General features: G+C 40.4%; 1 protein-coding gene across 3 annotated transcripts in view; it reads right to left on the bottom strand.

Moving 5' to 3' along the window:
• CUNH12orf4 (chromosome unknown C12orf4 homolog) overlaps window positions 1-23,366 on the bottom strand; it is a 37,618-nt gene that overhangs the window by 10,291 nt on the left and 3,961 nt on the right. For all 3 annotated transcript variants that reach the window (XM_026788250.1, XM_013353076.2, XM_026788251.1), the window contains exons 3-10: window positions 21,029-21,174; window positions 19,324-19,505; window positions 15,743-15,842; window positions 15,528-15,649; window positions 11,745-11,851; window positions 11,215-11,412; window positions 9,996-10,124; window positions 5,671-5,745 (exon numbers count right to left, since the gene is read on the bottom strand). In XM_026788250.1, the coding sequence (XP_026644051.1) occupies window positions 5,671-5,745; window positions 9,996-10,124; window positions 11,215-11,412; window positions 11,745-11,851; window positions 15,528-15,649; window positions 15,743-15,842; window positions 19,324-19,505; window positions 21,029-21,174 (1,059 nt within the window). The remainder of the gene's footprint in view (window positions 1-5,670; window positions 5,746-9,995; window positions 10,125-11,214; window positions 11,413-11,744; window positions 11,852-15,527; window positions 15,650-15,742; window positions 15,843-19,323; window positions 19,506-21,028; window positions 21,175-23,366) is intronic.

Below are 23,366 nucleotides of genomic sequence, written 5' to 3'. Positions count from 1 at the left end.
GCATTTACTTCCATTTCTCCATCATCTATCCCCATCCACTGTTCTCTTTGTTCCCATTTCTGCCTGACTACAAACCTACTTCTTTTACTGGTCCAAAATGATTCCAATACACTGGGTCACTCTCTTACTTACACACTCAGCAGCTGGGAACAGCCAGCTCTTTACTATGACCCACAAGGCCGACAGAGCACAGACAAGGCCTTTCTCTTTGACACCCCCTCGCCTCATCTCTCTTCTTTGCTCAAGCCACACAGCCTGTGTTCAGCCCTAAAAACCCATGGAGCTTTTTCCCAATCCAGGCTGATGCTAAAAGGCTTTTCTCCGATGTTTTCATATGGTGGACTCCACAGGTCACATCTCAGATCAAATGCCACCTTCTTAGAAAGGCCTTCCTTGACAATCCTCTCCAACACAGGACCCCTCCACCTGTCACATTTTTCGCTACCATTCTGCTTTATTTTTTCTTAACAATGACATCCTACTATTTACACAGATTATATTAAACAGAGTATTGTTTATGGCTCACAGTTAATGAGAGCCTTCCTTATCTTAATAATCCATCTCCAGCACATAGAAAAGTTCTCCATAAAGATCTGTTGACTGCATAGATGAGTGTTTCAAATGGACTTCTGGAATCGTGTTTCTTAACTGTAAAATCCAGGCTTCTTACAATCATTATTTTTCTTATATAGCTTATATAGCTTAATAGCCAAGGAAATCTCAACAGCTTTTATTCTGTCAATGAGTAACTTAACAAATCAATGTGTGTGTGTGTGTGTGTGTGTGTGTGTGTGTGTGTGTGTGTATATATATATACACACACACACATCTCAGTGGAAATTCTGCCCTGTCTGCCCAGAAGTTTACTTCACTCTTCTACAATCAGCCCTTGCTAATGTCCTCACCCTTGCCTCTAATTATATTAGAGTTTTAGTTTTAAAACCTAACATACTTGTATTTAAAAACACTTAGTAGGCCCTACCAACAGCCAGGGTAGAATAATGGCACAGCTATGAAGTCAAACCTGCTGGAGAAGTCCCTAAATTGATGAGGGAAACACACAGAGAGCTCAGGGCAAGTGACAGTGTTACGGAATATTATTTTAAGGTGTGTGACTTTTGTTTCTGCTGCATTTGTTTAACTCTGTGAAGCTGTGATTCTCTGCCTGTCTAAACCGCCTGATGGTCTAATAAAGAACTGAATGGCCAATAGAAAGGCAGGAGCAAGGATAGGTGGGGCTGGCCAACAGAGTATAAATAGAAGGAAAAATGAGGAAGAGAATGAAAGAACAAGGGGAGGAGGGAGTCAGGGGCCAGCCACCCAGAGTAAGAGTGAAAGTAAGATATACAGAAGTAAGAAAAGAAAAAGCTCAGAGGCAAAAGGTAGTCAGGATCATTTAAGTTAAGAAAATCTGGCAAGAAACAGGCCAAGCTTAGGCTGGGAAACTATAAGAAAGAATAAGACTCCATGTGTTTTATTTGGGAGCTGGGTGGTGCCCCCCCCCCCCAAAGAGTTAAAAGACATAAAAGTCAAAAGAGTAAAAAACAACCCACAACATGACAGATGACAGTCCTCCAAATAAACTGGCATTACAGGACTGATCACTACAGCAACCCATAAGCCCACATGGAGCCGTCACTGGACACCACAGAAGGAAAAGCAGCAGTTAGTAATGGCTGGGATACAGGACCACTTGAGCAGATGGACACACCAATAGAGAGAGATCTTAATTCACAACATTAAGATAGTCTACCTTGCAGGACAGAAATTCACCTTGGGCAATATTCTACTGTACTGTCAATGCTGCCACTGCTTTACAGTTGATTGATAATTCAGGCAAAGGAGAAATATCTTGCTGGCTTTGTTACATCTATCCAGACATTAGTACTGTGTTATCAAGAACAAACTGTATACAACCTCCCATTGGGACTCGTGCTAGAGGGAAACATGGTTTAAAATATGTGAAGGTGAGTATATTCTGGTGCACAATACTAATACACAAAACTGATGAGTAGTCATTATTTACTTGTAAAGTTGGTAGAATTTTTTTTAAAAAAAACTCATATATAAATGTTTCATTTGTCTTTTCATTGAAATCTGACAATTTTAAAGTGTATAAAAATTCGAGTGGGATAGGTATATAAAATGAGAAAAGATCATTTTAAAAAATAAATTAATTTAATAAAAATTCAACTATCAAAACAGTTGAGAACATGTTATAAATTACCATGTATATATGAAATTCATCTTAATAACTTTAAAAGCTTAATAAAAACTCAGTGGCTTAATATTACAAAATAGGTTCATCTATCTGGCTACTTACTAACCTCTTTATGCTTTAAAATTCATTTTCCTGAGGCTGGAGAGATGGCTCAGTGGTTAAGAGCACTGGCCGCTCTTCCAGGAGACCTAGGCTCAATTCCCAGCACCCACATAGCAACTTACAACTGTCTGTAACTCCAGTTCCAGGGGATCTGACACCCTCACATAGATATACATGCAGACAAAACATCAATGCACATAAAATAAAAATAAATAAATTATTAAAAAATAAAATTCATTTTCCTTTTATGAATACTTATGGTATTTTGTTTATTAGAATCTAAAATAAATCAATCTAGGAATACAGAAAGGTAAGATATATGTACTTATTTTCAGTATTTATATGAGACAGTAAATGTGTTTGAGAAAACATAGTTTATAGAAGTACTTTGGCCAGGTTAGATGCTCAGTAGACAAAGGCATTTGCTGCCAACACCGATGACCTGAGCTTGGTCCCCAGGACCCGCATGGTAGAGGAAAGAAAGAACTAACACCCACAGTTGTCCTCCTGTAGCAAGAATTCTAATTGGTCATAATAATAAAAGTTCAGAGTCAGATATAGCAATTAATGCTGAAAGATCAGAGAAGCAGAGCCACGGGCAACTAGAGTTCTTATCTCTACCAATGCTCAGAGCAAGAAGGTCAATCCTGTCCCAAGGAACCTTAGACTGAATGCTGTCTCTATGACACCTCAGATGGCATCTCCCTCTACGACATTTCAATGCGTCTTTACAAAACTTTAGATTGCATACTCAGACTGAATCCTCAGACTGCTGCTGTTTCTACAAAACCTCAGACCACATCCATCTATCTCTACGAATCCTCAGACTGCTCTGGGCTTGTGACTTCTCCTACCTTATATTCCTCTCTCCGCCCAGCCATATCACTCCTGTCTCCACCTCCCTAGTGCTGGGATTAAAGGCATGCGATTCTAAGAGCTGGGATCACCTTTGTGTAAATTCTGTTTCTCTTCTAGATAGATTCATTCTCATGTAGCCCAGGGTAGCCTTGAACTCCAGAGATCCGTCTGCCTCTGTCTCCCTGGGAGTGCTGGGATTAAAGGTGTGCTCCACCATGGCCTGGCCTCTGTGGCTAATTAGTGGCTTAGCTTTGCACTCTGATCTTTAGGCAAATTTTACCTGTTAGATTACAAATAAGATATTACTATATCCTCTGATCTTTATATGTGCACACACATGAATATAGACACAGACATACACACACATCTAAATAAATGTAATAAAATATAAAGTACATAATATAGTTTTGCACTTTAACATCTTTAGTTACTAGTGTATATAAGGGGTACCTCAAGATGCCTCTCATAGGACCAGGGCAAAATCTCTTCTTTACAAACAAATGAACTAGAAAAAGAACACGAACAAAGGATAGGGATAGAGATATAAAAAGAGCTAGTCAAAGAGAAAGTAAAAAGGAAACCATCTGGAGATGCTATGAGAGACAGGGACTGCTTGTCAGCAAGGAGTCACCACATAGGCAGTGATCTTCTGGGTCCTGTGCTGTGTCTGCTAGTGCAGCGGGAGGGACTCCCAGCTCTGGGTTTGGGCTGTGGGCCAGCAGGGGGAAGGGGGAATGGCTTAGTGAGCCAGTCAGGTGTTCCTAATCCCTAACCTGGCACTGCTTTGTTTGACCTCAAATGACTTGCCTCTGGTCTCATTTTACCCGTTAATAAAATGGGGTCAGTCCAGGTGCTGGCAGTGGTAAAAATGACTGAGATACTGTAGGAAGGGTTCTAGATTGGAAGCGAGGGAGATCTGCTGCTCTCCAGCACTCTGGCCAGGTGAGACAGCAAACCCACTTAACTTACTCACCTGGTGCTTTGTGCAGGAAATGTGGAAATAAGGCCAAACTGCTATTTTACAAAACTGTTATGAAAATTAGATGACATCAGCTGCTAAGGACCTAGTTCATAACAAAGAAACAACTGTTCCTGGGTTAACAGGAGAGGAGTAGGAGTAAACACATGCTGTATGAAAAATTTTTAAATTAAAAATTAAATTTTGAAAAAAGTATATGAACACAACTGGTTTTCTTCAGGATAATAATAAGTTTTGATGAGATACTTTTCATCTCCTGTCAATATTTTGGCTATGCTGGAAATATAGAAGCTGTCAGTGGTGGGTGGTTTAAAACTCCTTTCCTAATTCAGATGTGAGGTGTACCACCCCTTGCTTATTGGTAATAACGATACTAACTCACAGGCTTTTTTTTTTAATATTTATTTATTTACTTATTATGTATACAATATTCTGTTTGTGTATGCCTGCAGGCCAGAAGAGGGCACCAGACCTCATTACAGATGGTTGTGAGCCACCATGTGGTTGCTGGGAATTGAACTCAGGACCTTTGGAAGAGCAGGCAATGCTCTTAACCACTGAGCCATCTCTCCAGCCCCCACAGGCTTTTTTGAAAGGAAGGAAAGAAATAGAACAATAAAGATATAGGCACTTCCAAACCAGTACCAGCCAACACACTCCTAGAAAGCCACAGTGTGATGACTCAGGGCCTACGAAGAGTAATGGATGAATGGTCTCCTGCCCCACAAAGGGGTGGAACAGCTTGTGGTGGCTCTAACTATTATCCGCGAGGGCAGGAGATGCGAAGGTGGGAGGAAACGGAGGCCGATGACCACAATCTGATGAATGTAGAAAAGGGAATGACTTTCTTAAATTAGCGACATGGCCTGCATGTTCAAGATCTGAGGAAGGAAATGTGAGAAACTGCCTTAAAACAGGGCAGAAACTATCAAGGAAGGGCTATTTTTAAGACTGTAAAACCCACCACTGTGTTTAAGAGCTCATGCGGGGTCACGTGGTGCCTTGGTAGGTGAATGGCTGTAAGAACCGGCAGGAAGATGGAGAGCTTGAGCTCCAGCTGTTAAGTACGCCCAATAGCAATAAGGGAAGGAAAGACAGACACAGGCAGAAAGACATGAGGGGAGATGTGAACTAGACTCCACGTCAAATGGTCTCACTACAAGATCAACCACGTTCATCTCTGCGTGCTACTGCTTATATTTTAGAGCTAAAAACATTTCTCAGCTCATTCCTTAGTAACTAAGAAACAATGCATTAGAAATATAAAATCATGAGACTTAAGTGAAACTAACATTTTGGGGATCTGGAAGTAAGTAATTTCTAGTATAAAAATGAGGTTTACATTGGAGAACGTCTGTGAAAGTATATTATACAGATACAAGTGCTGTTTCAAAGGGATATATGGCCAAACATTTTATAAATGCACACAGTAAGAATAAATGTTTCAAATCTACTATTTTAATGCGTATGACTATAAGAAAGCAATGATTTAAAATAAAATAATACTTACCAGGTAAAATATTTAAATAGTTTCTCTCAGAATTCTTGGATTTATCATCGCTTCCTCCATTTTGGTTTCCAGAATCTATTCATAAAGAAAATATAACACAAAGGATTATTGCCACATATGAAAATATATTAGCCCTACTCCTTCAGGACAACCACAATAGCAAAAGTGCGCTATGTGCCTCTACGTGCCAGGCATTCTGCTCCGTGCTTCACACGCAACCTACGAATGCATAAGCTCTGTGAGCAGATGTGGATGTGGGGAACGGTGCTCTCCTTCCTCCCCTCCTCTGCTCTCTTCCCCCTCACTTCCTTTTTTCCTACCCACGGTTAGGCTCGGGGACGTGCAAATGCTAAGCATGTGCACTGAAACTGAGCACATCTACTCATTTTATATACAAGAGAAGAAAGGCTTCGGTAACTTGTTACATAAGCTGGGTGACACAGATAAGAGGTGGGACCAGCCTTGACCCCACATGGTCTCAACCACATTAGACTTGCCAACACTCTAGCTTCCTTGTGAGAGTTCAGGGCACTAAGTTAGCTGCACATAAAATAACTTCATTAGACAGCTATCGTGTGGCCATCTTTATTTTTAGATTCTGACTCACTGTTGCTGATATAACCTGCTCTGGACCAGATAGACAGCTAGCAAAATCAAGAATCATTTTATATCCAGCACACTCATCTGATATTATATACAACTGATCTCAAGCAGATGTGTGATACTGTTTCAAGTAGGACTTTTTCAGTCAATAGTTTTTTTTTCTTTTTTTTTGAGGCACGATATTTTTCTTAGAAGGATAAATGTTGGTTGAGAGATATTTTGACTGAACACCCATTATTAAGACTGTACACATTATTTACATACTTTAAAAAAAGATACTCCTGGATTTTATAAGAATTCTCTTACAAATACAAAGAGTACTATCTTTCAATGTAGTTGTCTCTTAGAGGCTATCTACTTATTCAGATTGAATTTAAAACTATTTTATAATCTATTTTTGAAATGGTATTCCATATTAGAAAACAGTAAGACCTTCAAATAACTAAACAGTATATACCAAAACATCAACTCTAAAACATTATCTGAACACATCTAACTTAATAGAGTCCCCTAGTACTATGCTAACAAAGTGACTTACACCACTGTGTCTTATAAACACATACACATTTTTAAGAACTAGTAGAGAATGTGTGAGCAGAGTAAGTAGAAGAAGACTCTGAAATGTCTGACCAAATATTCCGTGTAAGAGAGCAGAGTCTGGCAATGGGCATGCTTCAGATAAGCAGTGGGTCACAGCAAAGACTGCAAGGAACAAACGCTCTAATTCTGACCGTCCAAGGATGAACAAATACTCCCTTTCAAAAAACAAGACCCAGGAACAACACACCAATTGTTTGTCCAATGCTAAAGGTTAGCCCCGAAAGCCTACATACAAGTAACATTATATGTACTCAACAGGTTATATTTGGGGATATATATGTATACAAATACACATACGCATACAATAACAACTCATGGAAAAAGACCTTGAATTTGAAGGAAAGCATGGAGAGATATATAGGAGCATTGGGGGGGGGGGACACTAAATTAAAATACAATCGCAAAAAAGGAAAAAAAAAAAAGAAACAGAACAGTTCACAATCCACTCTCCTGTCCATGTTTTAATGAATAATGTCTTTCATGATAACACAAAGAGGTGACTTTTATTTAAATATATATATATATATATACACACATACATACACACACACATATATGTATAATATTCATAAGACAATCTTTGGCTTTTATCATGGACTGTAGAAATATAATGAATGTAACAACCACAGTAGAAAAAAATGAATGAAATAGAATAAACAAGTACTTGTATATCATGTCACAAGTATGATGAACAAATATGTAGACATGTGCAGAAAAAGAATACTCAGCAAGTGTTTTTCACAAGACTGTACTATAGCATACAAGTGCCTTTATGAGGCTAAGGGAGGAAGATCCCCAATTCAAGGCTAGCCTGGGCTACAAAGTGAGTCCTGGGAAAGCTGGGGCTATACTGAGATCCATCTCAAAGCAAATGAACAAACAACAAAAAAAAGAGCTGTCTTTTATAAAAATGACTCATTCTACTGACTCATTTAAATCACAATGTAGCTGCTATAACAAGAACAAAACACCATGCCGCATGCAGGCTGCCTTAACTACAGGTGGTCTAAAAACTTCCTGTTATGTACAGCACATTATCTCTCGTCTAAAGACTCAAAATCCTCCTCTTCTCCCACACTTATGATCTCAATCTTCATGTGTGTGGTCACTGCTAACAATGACATTAAACATATTCATGGAAGGAGCAGCCAAAGGAGGAAAGAGAAGGGAAAGCTGAGTAAGGTGGAGGGAGAGGGTAACAGGATGGGAGGCCACACTGAACTTCTCTGCAAAGCCCTTTGTTAGGATTGCTTTCTTGTGATTTCCTCCTGATCCTTGGCATGGCTCTGAAATGTAACACATGTCGCCACAGCAGAGCCCCAATTACCGTTGGTAAAGCGATAAATCAGGGAGCAGGAGCTGGCATTGTGAATAATGAGTGGAGTACATGTGCCCTGCGACCACAGACATGCTTACTCCATGATTCATGCACAGTGTTATTTATGCTACTAACAATGAAAAGAAGAAATACCTGCTACTAGGGGAGGGACAAGAACCTGCAATGCATCACTACACAACAGCAAAGACACAAAGGGGCTTTCTAGACTGATAGATGACCCCTTGGGCAGTCCTAGTGCAAAAGCCGGATGTGGAACAGTGTGCATGGAAAGTGTCTGTGTATAAAAAGGAGAACTCGCTACAACATGCTTCTGTGCACATGAATGTATCTGGAAGGCTCAGGCAGGACAGCACAGAAAGGTGGGCAGCGTCCACTTTCATCTGTGGTTGTCCTTTCTGTGCTTTCAGTTACCCACCATCAACTGTGGTCTAGAAACATCAAACAGAAAATTCCAGAGATAAATAATCCACAAGTTTTCAGTAGCCTGCCATTCAAAGTGACAAGATGAAGTGTCACGCCATAATATACTGTTCCATTTAGGACATGACTTGCCCCCTTGACCAGTGTATTCAGTGGGCATTCAACCTGCCCATGGGTCAGTTGGTAGTTTCCCTGTCAGATCAAATGTCAGAAACACAGTATGCTCAAATAGCTTTTGCTTTGCTTAACAGTAGCCTAAAAGTTTGAGACCAGTGAAGGGACAATTCAGATGTGCCAAAGAGAAGTCACAGTGCTTCCCTTGGGTGAAAGACGAAAACGTACAGGTTATGTATGAGTAGGAAAAACTATAGTGTGCAAGTACTGCCCATGGTTCGCAGCATCTCTTGGTGCTCCTGGAGCACTGTCCAGAAGGAGGAGTCGACAGTCTAGAAAAGCTGAGCTAACAGAACAGAGTAACAGCTAACACAAAACAAGGAAAGGAAGAATGGGGGAGATACTGGTCAAGGGAAATGAAGTTTGTTCCACAAGTTGAGTAAGTTTCGGAAAGCTGATGCATACAGTTGTGATACGACTATGAACCACATATGTGAGGAACTTAGCAAGACACCCACGTGTTCCCACCACAGGGAACCAAGCAGCAGCTTATCAGGTGATAGGCATGTTGCTTAGTTTGAGGTAACTAGCGTTGCTATGACTTGAAGACAAAATATCCCTCACTGGCTCATGATTTAAATGCTGGCTTCTCAATGGTGGCACTATTTTGGAAGGTTCAGAAATTCAGAAGTTGGAGGAAGTAGGATGATTGTAAAGTATACTTCAATAAATTTAAAAACATTTTCAATAAGATTTCTAAGTAATTTGAAAAAATACTGTATTGTGCATAAATATAGCGGGAAAACTCATTAAAAGACACCAGTTTTCTTCTTTTTCTTTTAGAACCAAAATGACTCTGAAGTCAAAAATTCAAAGGGGGACCAGGATTGGGGAATACCCAGCAGAACGGCATATGTGCAGAAATCCCTAGAATGGCAGGAAAATAAGAACAAAGAAGTTTGTTTTGTTCTACTTTAACTTTGATTCAGTGCCCTTTGTAGTAATGATTCTGTACATTTGAGAATGCTTGGCTCAGAAGAACAACTTTTTGAAAGCTCTTATTTTAACTCTGGCAATGAAATTTTAAAATGGTTTTCACTAAGGACCCTGAAAGAAAATCAACCAAAAAAAAAAAAAGATGTTAAGTTTTGTTCTTAGATTTTTCTCTCCCAAGTCCCACCACTACGAACTTCTGTGGTCATCTCTGGGCCAGCAGTGTGGCCCTGGTACTAGAGCAAGCCTTACTGACCCCGGACCTCTTTGCACTTGCTCCTGCGCTGGGTTCTCGCATACAGCGCCACCTGCTGGATAACCTCCAGTTGCTCTTCAATCCTTGGGAAGTGGAAGTCTGTGCATTCTTGGCAAACTGTGGCAAAATCTAAGGGATTCATCAAATATTTATCAATTATGTATAGAAAAACAGATCTGAAAGAGTGAAGGTTGTAAATATGAATTGTTTTGTAATAATCGCACATTCAGCTAGAGTACAAAGACTTTCATCAACACTTTACTCACAGGAATCAATAATCAGTAAAGAACAGACACTTTGATTAAAATCTATGCCTAACCTCTGTAAATGATAACAAGTGTGGTTCCGTTTAAGTTGGAAGGATCAGGAGACACTGGGTAAACTAAGATCGCTCAGCAGGACTTGCTTCTAAAATGAAAAGTGCATTTATAGCTGGATTATTATTTTTACTTCAGGCTGAAATAGGAATCTTCTATAGGCATCCATACACGATATTTTAGAAAGACTAACTATCCCTGAACTGTTTATGAATGTCGAAGTAGTAATGCTGTGGGGTAATGCTCTTGTACCCTCTAAAGATTTGTTACTTGTATTGGTTTAGTAAAATGCTGACTGGCCAGTAGCCAGTGAGGAAGCATAGGTAGAGTGACCACAACAGGAGAATGCTGGGAAGAGGAAAGGCAGACATGCAGTCACCAGCCAGATGCAGAGGAAGCAAAATGAGTATGATTACTGGAAAAGGTATCAAGCCACGTGGCTAAACATAGATAAGAATTATGGGTTAATTTAAGTTGTAAGAGTTAGTTAATAATAAGCCTGAGTAATAGGCCAAACCGTTTATAAATAACATAAGCTTTTGTATGTTTATTTGGGACAGAATGGCTGTGGGAACAGGTAGGACAGAAACTCCCGTCTATGTCAGGGCTGCATATTTTGTTTGCTGTTCACTTTATCTGAAATGGCCAGGACGGGGTATGTGTGAGACTCAATGGATTTAAACACTGCAGCCATTTAAAACTGCCAAAAATTCCTTCATAAAGATTATTGTATTTGAAAACTGGGTACAGTGGATCATATCTGTTATCCCAGCACTTAGAAAGCAGAGGCAGGAAGATTTCTTTGAGCTCAATATCAGCATGGGCTACAGTGTGAGAGTCCTCTACAAAAATGTCATTACAAAGAGAAACTGAAAGGGATAAGTATTTCAACATCGACTTACCTCTTTTGATGCCACTATATGAATTAATTCGATTATCTACTAGTAAAACTAGGCCACAGAGAGATGTGGAATAAAGAGACAGGGCTGTCTGGAGCCGATGGAGTTTCACACCACTTCCATGAGTTCTTTTATGCTTGCAGAAGTCAAGCATATCTGCTCTCAGCAATCGCAGATTGTGCATGGTCTTCAGTTGGGCTCCTAGGGATGAACAACAGTCACAGAGAGATCCTGAAACGCTACAAAAATCCTGTAACAGATGCAAACTTCTGTGGCAGGACTCTAGATAAATCCATGTTCCAAATAATAACTAAAAATGGGCCCTTTAACTTCCCATCTTAATAGCTGTCATAATTTATCTGCAAATATAGAAGCTAAAACACAAAACACATAGCACACAAACACTAGGCTTTCGTGGAGAGGGACATAACTTGAGATTAGAAATAATGGGTATATTCTGCTCACATGCAGGAATTTGTACTCCTGAGGAAAAGTTCAGAAGTTCCTTATATCTAGTAAAAGAGCTTCCATACCCAAGTGAATGGTGAAGCTTTCTTCCAGCTTCCTCTGCTCCTCGTAAATCCTTCCAGTAGCATCTGTAGATTCTCTGAACTGGCTTGGCTGAACTTTAATTTCTTCACTGAAATTAATACAATTATTGTGATTGTATCATTGCATATTCATAAGAATGTTTTTCTTAGAGGAAAATAAGTTCACCATGAAACGGGAGAGAACTGAACAGCTGGCAGCAGAGCTTAATTTATTCCTAAACTCATCCTTAATCCATGGTGACAAGTAAGACCATAAGCAGCAACAGGTTCTAAAAGCCCCACTTGTCCTTGTATTTCCTCACAGTAAGCAGATTACTCTCTTCAGTCATTATAATATCAGCTAACACATCACCACTTAATATTTCCTAGCGGCTTAAAAATGGCTCAGGGATCAACTGATGAACTAATATTAATACCTTTAAAAGTCATATTGAACATATTTAAAAATACATACTAGTTCTCATGCCAAGGCGGATTCTAAAAAAAAATAATAAAATAGATGAGGTGGCAGCAATGAAGATTAAAAATTAAAAACTGGGCTGTAGAGATGGCTCAGCAGGTAAGAGGTCTTGCTTCACAAGTCTGATGACATTAAGTTCTATATCCACACTCATTATAGGAGGAGAAAACCAGCTTCTGAAAGTTGTCCTTTAGTTTCCAGATGCTTGCTCACTTACATCTTATACACACACAGTGGTGATGATTGTAAGGACACAGCAATCATAAATCATGTTTTAGTTTTTAAAATTAAAAGGACATATAAGTAATAGAAACTGTGAGGTTCATGTTGGCGTGTCCTGTGGCTGCATTTCCGCCAGCCCTCTCCTCTCACTAGACAAGCTCCCTCTTTGCTCTGCTCACTACGGGAAAAGTTTCCCAAGAGGAGCTATGAGCACATAATAACTACTCAGGTCAAGTCCATGGCACAAGGCAATGAAGGAAACTGAATGGCAAAGTGTGGCATGGTCCTCCGAGGATGAGGACAGCCTGTTTGCATCAATGAGTGCTTGACAAAGGGTGCTGTCATATAAGAAAATCAACAGAAATCAATCTGAAAATGACATCAGAGTTCTGAAAGGTCACATGCAGGGTCACTTTAGAACAGTTAGGAGCCACAAACTCGCACACCTGAGCTCCTTCCATTAGTCTTCACTAAATGTGTCCAAGGAAACACGGGGACTGGCATCTGAGAGCTGGACACAAGGCCGGTGTTGGATAGACAACAGAGAGACAAGGGTGGGGATGTAGGTCCATGATAGATGACTTGACCCACAGTAAGCCTAGTACCAGGTGACAAGAAACAAGATTCCATTGCTGAGAGAAGAGCAATAGCATGGAAGGACCTGCTCCACGGCACAGGTGTGCAAAGACTGCTGGGTGCTGATGGTGCAGCAGTGTGCAGAGGAAGACACCCTCCAAGACTGAGTTACAGCCCAAGCTACCACAAATGGCATCCAATTCTACCACAGAAAATGAAGCCAGCTGGGCACTGAGTCTAGATGACAAAATTCAAAGGTCTGCTGCCCTGCTGACAAGATATGAACAGCCTTGGTCATGACTGCCTGTTAACTCCTGCACACAATTACTACTTAGCTAAATATCCTCTGTTCAAGACAGGGTCTTTATTGGGTAGCAATGATGGGGAAGCTCTGTTAACCAATCACACCTAGTTAAGGCGTGGCTACCTGGAGCCCAGGAAGAAAAACTGGAAGGGACCAGGTGTGCACGCTCTCTTTCTGGGTGATTCCAGCCAGACACAGAGGAAGTCGGACTTCCCATTCTTGTGGCGTGAGTTTCCCCTTATAACCATTAAAAATATAATCGTTATCTTTAAGCTGGCCTGGTTATTTCCTGTATTGAGCTAATTCTTGACATAGCAACTCACTGTGTAGACCAGGCTTCAAAACTCAGAGACCCATCTGTCTCTGCTTTGAGTGCTGGGATTAAAGGCATGCACAGACAGTCTACAATATGAAGCAGGAGGAAGAAGAGCTGGCTATGGCAGTACATACCTATAACTGAAGCACAGAGAAGGCACAAGAAGGAAGGTCAAGCTAGCTCAAGCCAGGCTGGTCTACCTGAATGACAAAGTCTGCTTTTAAAGACAAGAGTACTAAAATGAAAAGATAAGCCACAGAGCAGCAGCCCCGTATCCACAAAACAAACATCTGATGCTAAACATGCATCCAGAGTACAAACATAGCTTTCACAGCTCGACAGTAAGAAAATATAAAGGAGAGTCATGAATACAAAGTTGTCACACGAAACACTGTTCATCATATTAGCCATTGGGGAACATGAACTTGGAATGAGAGCTCATGGCAATGCCCACCGGAAGAGCTGGTGAGCTGCAGCACAGACTCAGAACTGTTGACAGGGGATGGCAAGAGGGGATAGTGCTGAGTATGAAGGCAAAGCGGAAGATGTCATAGCTTGACTGCAGTGACAGTTCTATGACAGTCTCAATTCCTTAATCTGTGCACCATTAAATAGGCAGACTTTACTTCATGTCATTTATCCCTCAACAAACCTAGTTTTCCATGAGATGAAGACAGAATTTCTGTTGCTTGAGGAAACACCTACCAAAGATAGTAATAGTAAAAGTATTTTGCCCAAGGTATAATGACTTAAAAAGGAACTAAAGGCCAGGATTTAGAGTGACTTGACCTACACGTGGAGCCTGAAAGCACAGCAGCAAAGGGATAGGTGGCTTTTGTAGCAAGGAACTTTTCAGTTCCCTTAAACCCACTGCCTGCAACACGCTCTACATTTGGATCAGTGCATACATTCATACACGGAAAGCTCAGGGTATGGCATGCTCTGACCCCTGAACCCCACTGCTCTCAAAATGCTGGCCAGGAGGTAATGTAGTTAGGCTGTCTCTAGAAGACAGGAGCAGTTTGGAAACACAGCGAAGCAAATGAAAGACCATCATATGCAGGAAAGAGGTAATGAAACTGCCATGGGAAGATGGTACCAACTATTCTTGTGTGTGTGTGGTGTGCATGCAGACAAAGCTGTGCACAGGTATGGAGCTCGGGGGACAAACTCAGATCTTTACTTTATCAACTGTGCTACTCCCCAGCCTGCCTTTCTGCATCCATTCATCCCAATACTTACTGAACACTTCACGTGTGCCAGAGTCAAGAGCACTTGGCAAGGAGCTGTGTGGGTATACAAGACAAACAAATAGGAACAAAAGGAAGGGAGGGAGAAAGGAAGGAAGGAAGGAAGGGAGGAAGGGAGGAAGGGAGGAAGGGAGGAAGGGAGGAAGGGAGGAAGGGAAAAAGGAACAGACTTATTTCTTACCCTTGAGGCAAGACTATTGGGAGACTGACATTACATAAAGACAGCCCTTAGCCCGTATCCAAAGCCAGCCCAGGGCTGTACACCAGTGCTTACAGCATGTGTGAGCATCTTCTGGAAATAGGTCTACTGTACTTGATTTTTTTCTCTTCCTACTTAGTGAGTGTCTGGCATTCATCCAGTCATAGCAAGTGAAATACCATTTAATGAAATGAAAGAAATTGCCTGTAAGTCTACCACTTGGGATGCCGAGGCTGAATTTCTCCGAATTCAAGGCCAAGCTAGGCTAAATGCCAAGTTTGAGGTTAGCAAAACTATATGAGATTCTGTCTCAAAAAAATAAAAAGTATAAAATCTTGAATTTTCATGCCAACATACAGAAACAACTGCGTGCAATTTTAGAATAAATATGGATAGTGATGATCATATACGTGAGTAAGAACAACTGAGGGTCGATACCTGAGGGAGCTGTTGTTGGGGTTCTTCAAGTCCTGATGAAGTTTTATCACCCATTCCTGATACTCTTGCTTCTGGATAGCTGTTGATTGTTTCAGTTCATTTGACCATTTATTCTCTAAGTCCTAAATAGAGAGCATGCCAACTGGTCAATTTTTTTCACAAGGGAAAGAAGACGTAATTACGTATCTAAAGCCATTATACTTCATTTCACTTACTTGCTGGGATTCAAAATGCTGGGCAGCCAGTGAATTAACATCTTGATCTGTGAGTGATTTCCCCAATTCCTGCATCACCTTTTCCATTTCAATACCTTGTCTAAAAATTAACCAATTAGACACAGTCATCAGCTTTTAGGGTATACAGCCCTTTAGTTCACTGAATAAAATGAAAATATAATTTTTATTTTATAATAGATACTATATCCAGGAATTAAAACTGCATACCTTGAAAATACCAAGTCGTTGAAAATGAATATGTAAATACTGGTGTCAACTGCACCACATATGCAGCCAGCATGGTCTGAGCTCAGGCATACACAGAAGCACTCTCAGTGACTGTTTAATACTCCCAACCCTTTCTCATTTGCAGAGATCCTCAAAGGAAACACTTGTCTCCCAGCCTAAGCAGATTTCCCATGTAAGTGTATGATAACTGACTTGAGCTCGATGCTGAAAGTCAGTCTACCCAGAAACTGTCATTTAAGTTTGAAAAGACAAACTGTTAAATCACACAATTACTTTTAAAGAGCAATGTACAATACAACTTGTTGTTGTTTTTTTTTCTTTTTTAGCCTACTGCTGATGTAGGAGGTTCATCTGTCTATGTGTTACTTTCATTGATTAATAAAGAAACTGTCTTGGCCTTTTGATAGGCCAGCCCTGAGGTGGGTGGAGTAGACAGAACAGAATTCTGGAAGGAAGAAAGCAGAGTCAGGCAGAAGCCATGAATCTCTGGCCCCAGATGGACGTAGGTTAGGATCTTTCCCGGTAGGCCACAGCCTTGTGGTGTTACACAGATTTAATGGAAATGGGTTAATCAAGATGTGAGAGTTAGCTAATAAGAGGCTAGAAATAATGGGCCAGGCAGTGTTTAAATAAATACAGTTTCCGTGTTATTATTTCCGGGGCTAAGCTAGCCGCGCGGTAGCCATGCGGGACAAAAAGCAGGTCTGCTTGCCTCATCAAAATATACTGCTACTATCTTCATTTACCCAAAGAAACAATGGACAGAATGGCCTCCCTACAGAAGAAGTGAATCAGTGGTGTTGGAAGGACAGACAGCAGTTGTTTACAGGGGAAAGTAAGGGTGACCAGGAAGGCAGGAGGGAGGCTTCTTTACTGCCGGAAACATCCTATTTCTTGGTTGGGTGGTGGTTATAGGGGTCAGCTGTACTGTACTGAGCTGTACTTTCACAGTTTATCATCTGTTCTGACTCTTCTAACACAAACACATGCAAAGTTTGCTCTAAGAGATATTTGAGGGATTGGGAGACAGCTCAGCCAGATGCCCGGTATTCACAGAAAAGCTAGGGATGGTGGTGCACATGTACAACCCTAGTGCTGGGGAGGCAGACAGTCAGACCCCTGCAAGTGCATTGGCAAGACAGTCTGGCCAAATAGATAAACTTCAGGTTTGGTGAGACCCTGTCTCAAAAAGTGTGGAGAACAAAGACAGAGGAAGACACTCAATAGTGACCAATAGTGACCTCTGGCCTTTACAGATACCACACACACACACATGCATTGCACCTACCTACACACATGAACACATCCATATGAACACGTACATACCCACACATATACATACACAGTTAATACAGAAAATTTAAACATATAATAAATAGAGTAGAACACAAACTAAGTTTTACTGTCATTCTAGTTAAGTAAATTGTTCTTAAAATTGAGTTTATTATTAGTCATAACATTAAGGAGGACAGATGCATGTAAAAAATGAAACTCATACAATGTATACATATGAATACTTCAACATCTTCTGTATCATTCATTCATTATCGTTCAGCTCCCACTTCACTAAACACAATGCAGATGATTTCATAAACTTTTTTGGTTGATTTTTGAGACAAGGTTTCACTATCCAGCCCTGGTGGCCTTGTGCCTCTGCCTCTTGAGAACTGGGATTACAGGTGTGCACCCACACTCCTGGTCCTTAATATTAGAAAGCACAAGGCACCAGGTGAAGATTATGCTTATAAGAGAGTTTTTTAATTTAGAAACAAAAATGTCTACTAAAAACTTAGATACATATTTGTGTTAATATTTTACAAGTGTTCCCTCTAGTGGATAAAAAGTATTATTGCCATTTCTTCTAAAGTTTAAAGAACTATCTAGAATATGGTTTCCCAAAAGCAGCAAATTTCTCATAATAAAAAAAGCAAAGAATTAAACAAAGAAAATTTCATGTACATTTATGTTACCCTGAATGTATCCAAAATGCAAGGAGTTTGTCATAAAATTAATGACTTAAGAGACTGCCTAGATTAAGTTGAAAGGAAAGTCTACCTGCTTCAGATAAATGCTAACTATAGACTGTCAGAATACCAGGTATGATAACTCTGGGCACTGGTCCCAGGCAGAGCATGTGCATACAACCTATGTGCACCCTCTGGCACGTGTTCAATCATCTCTAGACCACTTACAACAATAGTGCAATGCAAATAGGTGTTATATTGTTCCTTAGGAATAATTACAAGATTTAAAGCCCAAGAATGTTCAGAATATGCGTGACTCTTTTTTTCTTGCATGTTTTTGATTGACAGTTGGCTGAATCCTTAGACAAACGAGGCTCAAAGCCTGGGTTCATTGTTCATCATCATGAAAGAAAAGAAATTCATCTTTAATTATTTTGTATTTCAATTTCTCTTAACTATAATAACCCTTAAAATAAAAAATATTATTCACATGGATCTCTAGGAGTTCGAGGCCAACCTGGTCTACAAGAGCTAGTTCCAGAGCAGGCTCCAAAGCTACAGAGAAACCTTATTTCGAAAAACAAAACAAAACAAAGCAAAAAAAAATTTTGTTTACATACTGTAGTCTTAATGTTTGCTACTGTGAGGCTAATGAGAGACAGGAGCACATAGCATCTCGTTTTAAGTTGACTTCTTCAGTATTAATATTAAGCCAGTCACAAAAATCAAGTGTGATTTGGTCTTAAGCTTCCACAACAAGAACCACTGTACACCAGTAATACTAAAATTCATCTTGGTGTCATGTATGCCCATAGTCTTAAATAAATGCTCTTAAGGTAATAAATAATGTGCTAAATCAAAATGGACTACGTAGGAAGACATGCTGATTTACACCACAGTCTACAGGACAGGAGGGTGCAGCCTGGAAAGCCAAATGTTAACATAAAGATGCTGGCAGCTTTTTACTCACTCTGGAACATGCATCCCAGAAAGCACGGTTCGTGTGCTGTCTTAGGAAGACTATACAGAAGAATTCAAATCTGATTAAAATCTCCTGGGGCAATGCTATGGCTATTTCTATTTTACAAGATAATTGAAAGACACCACGACCCAGAGAAAGGCAACCAGAGGAGGCTGAGCAGGGACAGAACAGGGGGGAGCGGCTAATGGTTGTAAAGTCACATCTTGGATAAACCTGCAAACTGGAGATACTAATTGTAGGGCTGTGGTAAAGATCAAAGCAGACAGCTCATTCCACGCATTTTGCTTGGTATTTCAATTTTATGATAGTGCAAGCAGGCTGTGCTACAGGCTATTATATTTCACAATGTAGCACTTAATTATAATAACACGAGAAATGAGCAGTACCTCTCTCGCAATTTTTTCAGCTCCACATCTCTTTCACCAATCAGTTCTGAGATGCTAACAAAGTAATTATGTTCCAGATTCAGGAGCGTTTCCGAGGCTGGGGAATGGATCAGGTCATGGTACACATCTGCAAAGTCTTCATCCCAGTTAGGCTCCTCAGGCCTCGCATGCTCTAAGGTGGTCTGTGAGATAACACACACATTCAGTCACACCAGGGCATCTTTGCTTAACATGCTACTAGAGAAGAATGGATTTTATGACTGTGGTTTTGCACACCAGACAGGGACACGGAGAGCCGCATTTACACACATGTAGATGTTACTGTAGGATTGTCTGAATACAAAAAAGAATACAGAGAGATGGAATCTAGGGGGATGAATGAGATATTTCGACAGAGCAAGGGACGGAAGTGCCCACAATAGTAAAGAAAGTCAGTATGCCATGACTCCATTTCCACACACAATGCACATGTGTGCCTGCACAAAGGGATGAGCAACAAAACTAATGGTAGCTATGCCAGGACAGAGGAACTTCTCACAACTACTAACTTAAGCTGTATTTGAATGTATTATAAATGTCTTAGGTTTACTAAGGCTGTGATGAAACACCAAGAGCTAAGCAACTTGGGCAGGAAAGGGTTTATTTCACTTACAGTTCCATAAAAACAGTTCATTATCAAAAGAACTGAGGGCAGGAACCTGGAGGCAGGGGCTGATGCTTACTGGAGGAGGGGTGCTGCTTACTGGCTCGCTCCTCATGGCTTGCTTGCTCAGCCTGCTTTCTTATAGACCCCATTACCACAATACCAGGAAAGGCACCACTCACAAGGGGCTGGATTCTCCCGTCAAAGAAAATGCCTTGTCTATAGCCAGATCTTATGGAGGCCTTTTCTTAATTGAGGTTCCCTCTTCTCAGATGACTTTAGCTTATAAATCAAGTTGACATAAAACTATCCAGCACAATAAATATAATTTGTGTAAATTAATCTATAATCAGAAGAAAACATACTCTAAAAAGATTCATAGTTAATAAATAAAATAATGTGTATGACATCTTGGACTTCATGAAATAGGCCATATTAGTTGTAACCCTACAGAGAAACAATGACAAAGACAAAGGAGAAAAGAGGAGCACCCAGAGCTGAGAATGACATGAGCTTGGATGGCTCGCTTAGGCTATCAGATGAGATTCAAGGCATCAGCTCAAACTTCAAAAAGAGTAATGTAAACACGCAAACATTGTAAAGGAATGTAAATATGCTCCAATAAATATGTAGGATAAAGTTGCTTCATGTTTCCAGAGGTACTATTACAAACATATTTTATTAAAAAATTTCATTTCATTAAAAAAAAATGGTGTTGGGACCGAGAAATAGTTCATCAGGTAAAGGCTCTTGTCATCAAGCATAACCATCTGGGCTCAATCTCTGGGACCTACATGGTGGAAGGAGAGAACCAGTTCCCTTAAATTGTTCTCTGACTTCCACAAGTGCTTGATGGCACAAGCAACACACACACACAAAAACTCTGCCTCAGGACACATATTGACAACAGCATGTAAGCACAGAAACAAGAACATATGATGTGTATTACTGGTTTACAAAAAAAAATGGGTTCTACACTTTGTTTCATATGACTTCAGCAATTAAAACATCCTCCTAAAGTCTGTAATATTTTTGAAATATATACTGTGACCTCTGTCTTACCTCAGTGTAAGCTTTGGCCCATGCGCTTGCCAGCTGGTGCAGATCTACTTCACCTGATTTAACAGCATCCAAGGATGCTTCAGCCTCTCTGTCATGGTCTCTGAGGGATTCTTCTTCTACAAATCGGCTCAGAGCTTCTTTTAAGTCTGTTCAAGGGATAACAAATGCCATCTTCAGCAAGATGTACACAGTAGGGGACAAACATCCAAATGAGTTTGGTCCCTGGGCCCATATGATGGATGCAGAGAGCCGACTCTCCTGAAAGCTGTCTTCGGACTGCCACACATGTGCCATGGTATGAGCACACACACACACAGAGATGCATATAAACAAAGTGAATAAATGTAGACAGAAGTTTCTGTCCCACCCAGTCCCAGTTTTTAATTAATATAAACCTCTGTGTGTTTCTTTGGTTCCTGCAGAACTGTCTACAAATAAATATGTAATTTTTTAAAAACTTAAAAAGTCATAATTCACATTTCTTCCAAGCTTACAAGTTCCCAGTGATACCTTTTGTCTAGGATGGGACAACCTTCTGAGAACTACCAATGGGGTAAGTATCTGCCCTTTCTGTGTCCTGGTTGATAGTTTATATGATGACAGTGATAGAATGCACCTAGCTGTTTACCAGTCTAGGTGACCCTGGGACAACGGGGCCTAAAAATGGGGCAGATGAAAGTCTCATGCAATAGTCAACTTATTCAGAGCATCAGACAGTTTATACGCTGAGGATTAAGAAGAGTCGCCTGAGTAAAGTGTACAATCACAAGATGAGCCACACGCAATGAAAACGTGCTTGCTAAAAGATGTATATGATATCAAGAGCCGAAGTAAACTCACTCCTATCTGCCACACCTGGCAGGAGCACAAAACTCATTCTAGGAACAGTTCTGTGTTTTGAAGAAACTGGGGTCACAAGATTCTTATTTCCTTGGCGTTTTCTCACAAGGTCTCCGAATTTTCCACACAGCTTCATTCAGGAACTGCATTTTAACAACAATCCAAGCATCCAACGGACCCTATTTGAGGACCCAACAGTCCTCTATTTGAAAGTTCCCCAGTTGTGAAAAAGGTCATGGCCCTTTCAAAATAACTTCAAACAGATGACTATGTAAGCCAGGCTTACATACATGTAAGACAAAGGTTGTTCAGCAGCAGGTGCCCTTCTGTTCCTTAGTGCCTCAAAACCATGAGCAAAGGAAAAGAGAGACTAGTTTAGAACCAAAGCTCCACCATGCAAACGATGCTGAGACATCTGGCAAACCTCCACAACCAAACTCAGAGGTTAAGTACTGTAGCTAATTTTTATTATGCCAACTAATTCAGATACTAAATTACTTCATAAACAACTACAGTACAAACAAAAGTTCCAAAAGTGCTGGCAAACAGTTTTTTTTTTCTTGAAGCTTAACTTGTATTTTCTGTTGTGTGTTCTACACAGGGCTTCTTAAACTTTTTCACTCCTAACTCACTACTCACCACAGCAAGTTTTATATGAATCACATATTTAGATTCATGGTTGGATTTGCTAACTTGACATATCAGTCATCCAAGAGAGACCCTCAAATGAGAAAATGTCTCCATAAGATTGGATGTAGATAGGCCTGTGAAGCATTTTCGTGATTAATGACTGATGTGTGAGGGCCTAGCCCACTATGCACAGTATGACCCCTGGGCTGGTGGTCCTGGGTACTGTAAGAAAGCAGGCTGTGCAAGCCATGGAGAACAAGCCAGCAAGCAGTGTTCCTCCATGACCTCAGCTTTACTTCCTCACTTCAGGCTCTTGCCTTGAATTCCTGCCCTGACTTCCCTGATGATGGACGACGGCTACTGTAGCCCTTTGGTCATGATCTTTACCACAGCAGTATAGACCTAACTAAGACAATAGGTATACAAATCAAACACTTACTGTTTAAAACCATAAAGAAATTTGTTACTGTGGTGTATATAAATCCACTTTTCATTACAGATTAAAGGCTGAGAAATGGCTCAGTGAATAAAGTGCTTGCCATCTAAGTATGATTTAAATCTCAAGGGCCTATGGAAAATGTTGGGCACAGCAGTGTGAGCCTATAATTCCTGTGCTGGGGAGGAGAGACTGGAGGGCTGGATCCCTAGGGCTCACTAACCAGCAAATCTTACTGAATTGGTGAGTCCTAGGCCAGTGAAAGACCCTTCATCAAAAAAAAAAAAAATGAAAAGGTGGACAACAATAGAGGAAGACCTGACACAACCGTCCACCTCATACACACACACCTCACACACATACACACACACATACACACACACACCTTACACACATACACACACACCTCACACACATACACACACCTCACAC

Source organism: Microtus ochrogaster, unplaced genomic scaffold (assembly GCF_000317375.1).
Source record: "Microtus ochrogaster isolate Prairie Vole_2 unplaced genomic scaffold, MicOch1.0 UNK1, whole genome shotgun sequence".
Lineage (NCBI taxonomy): Eukaryota > Metazoa > Chordata > Mammalia > Rodentia > Cricetidae > Microtus > Microtus ochrogaster.
This window is presented reverse-complemented; position numbering and strand designations above follow the sequence as displayed.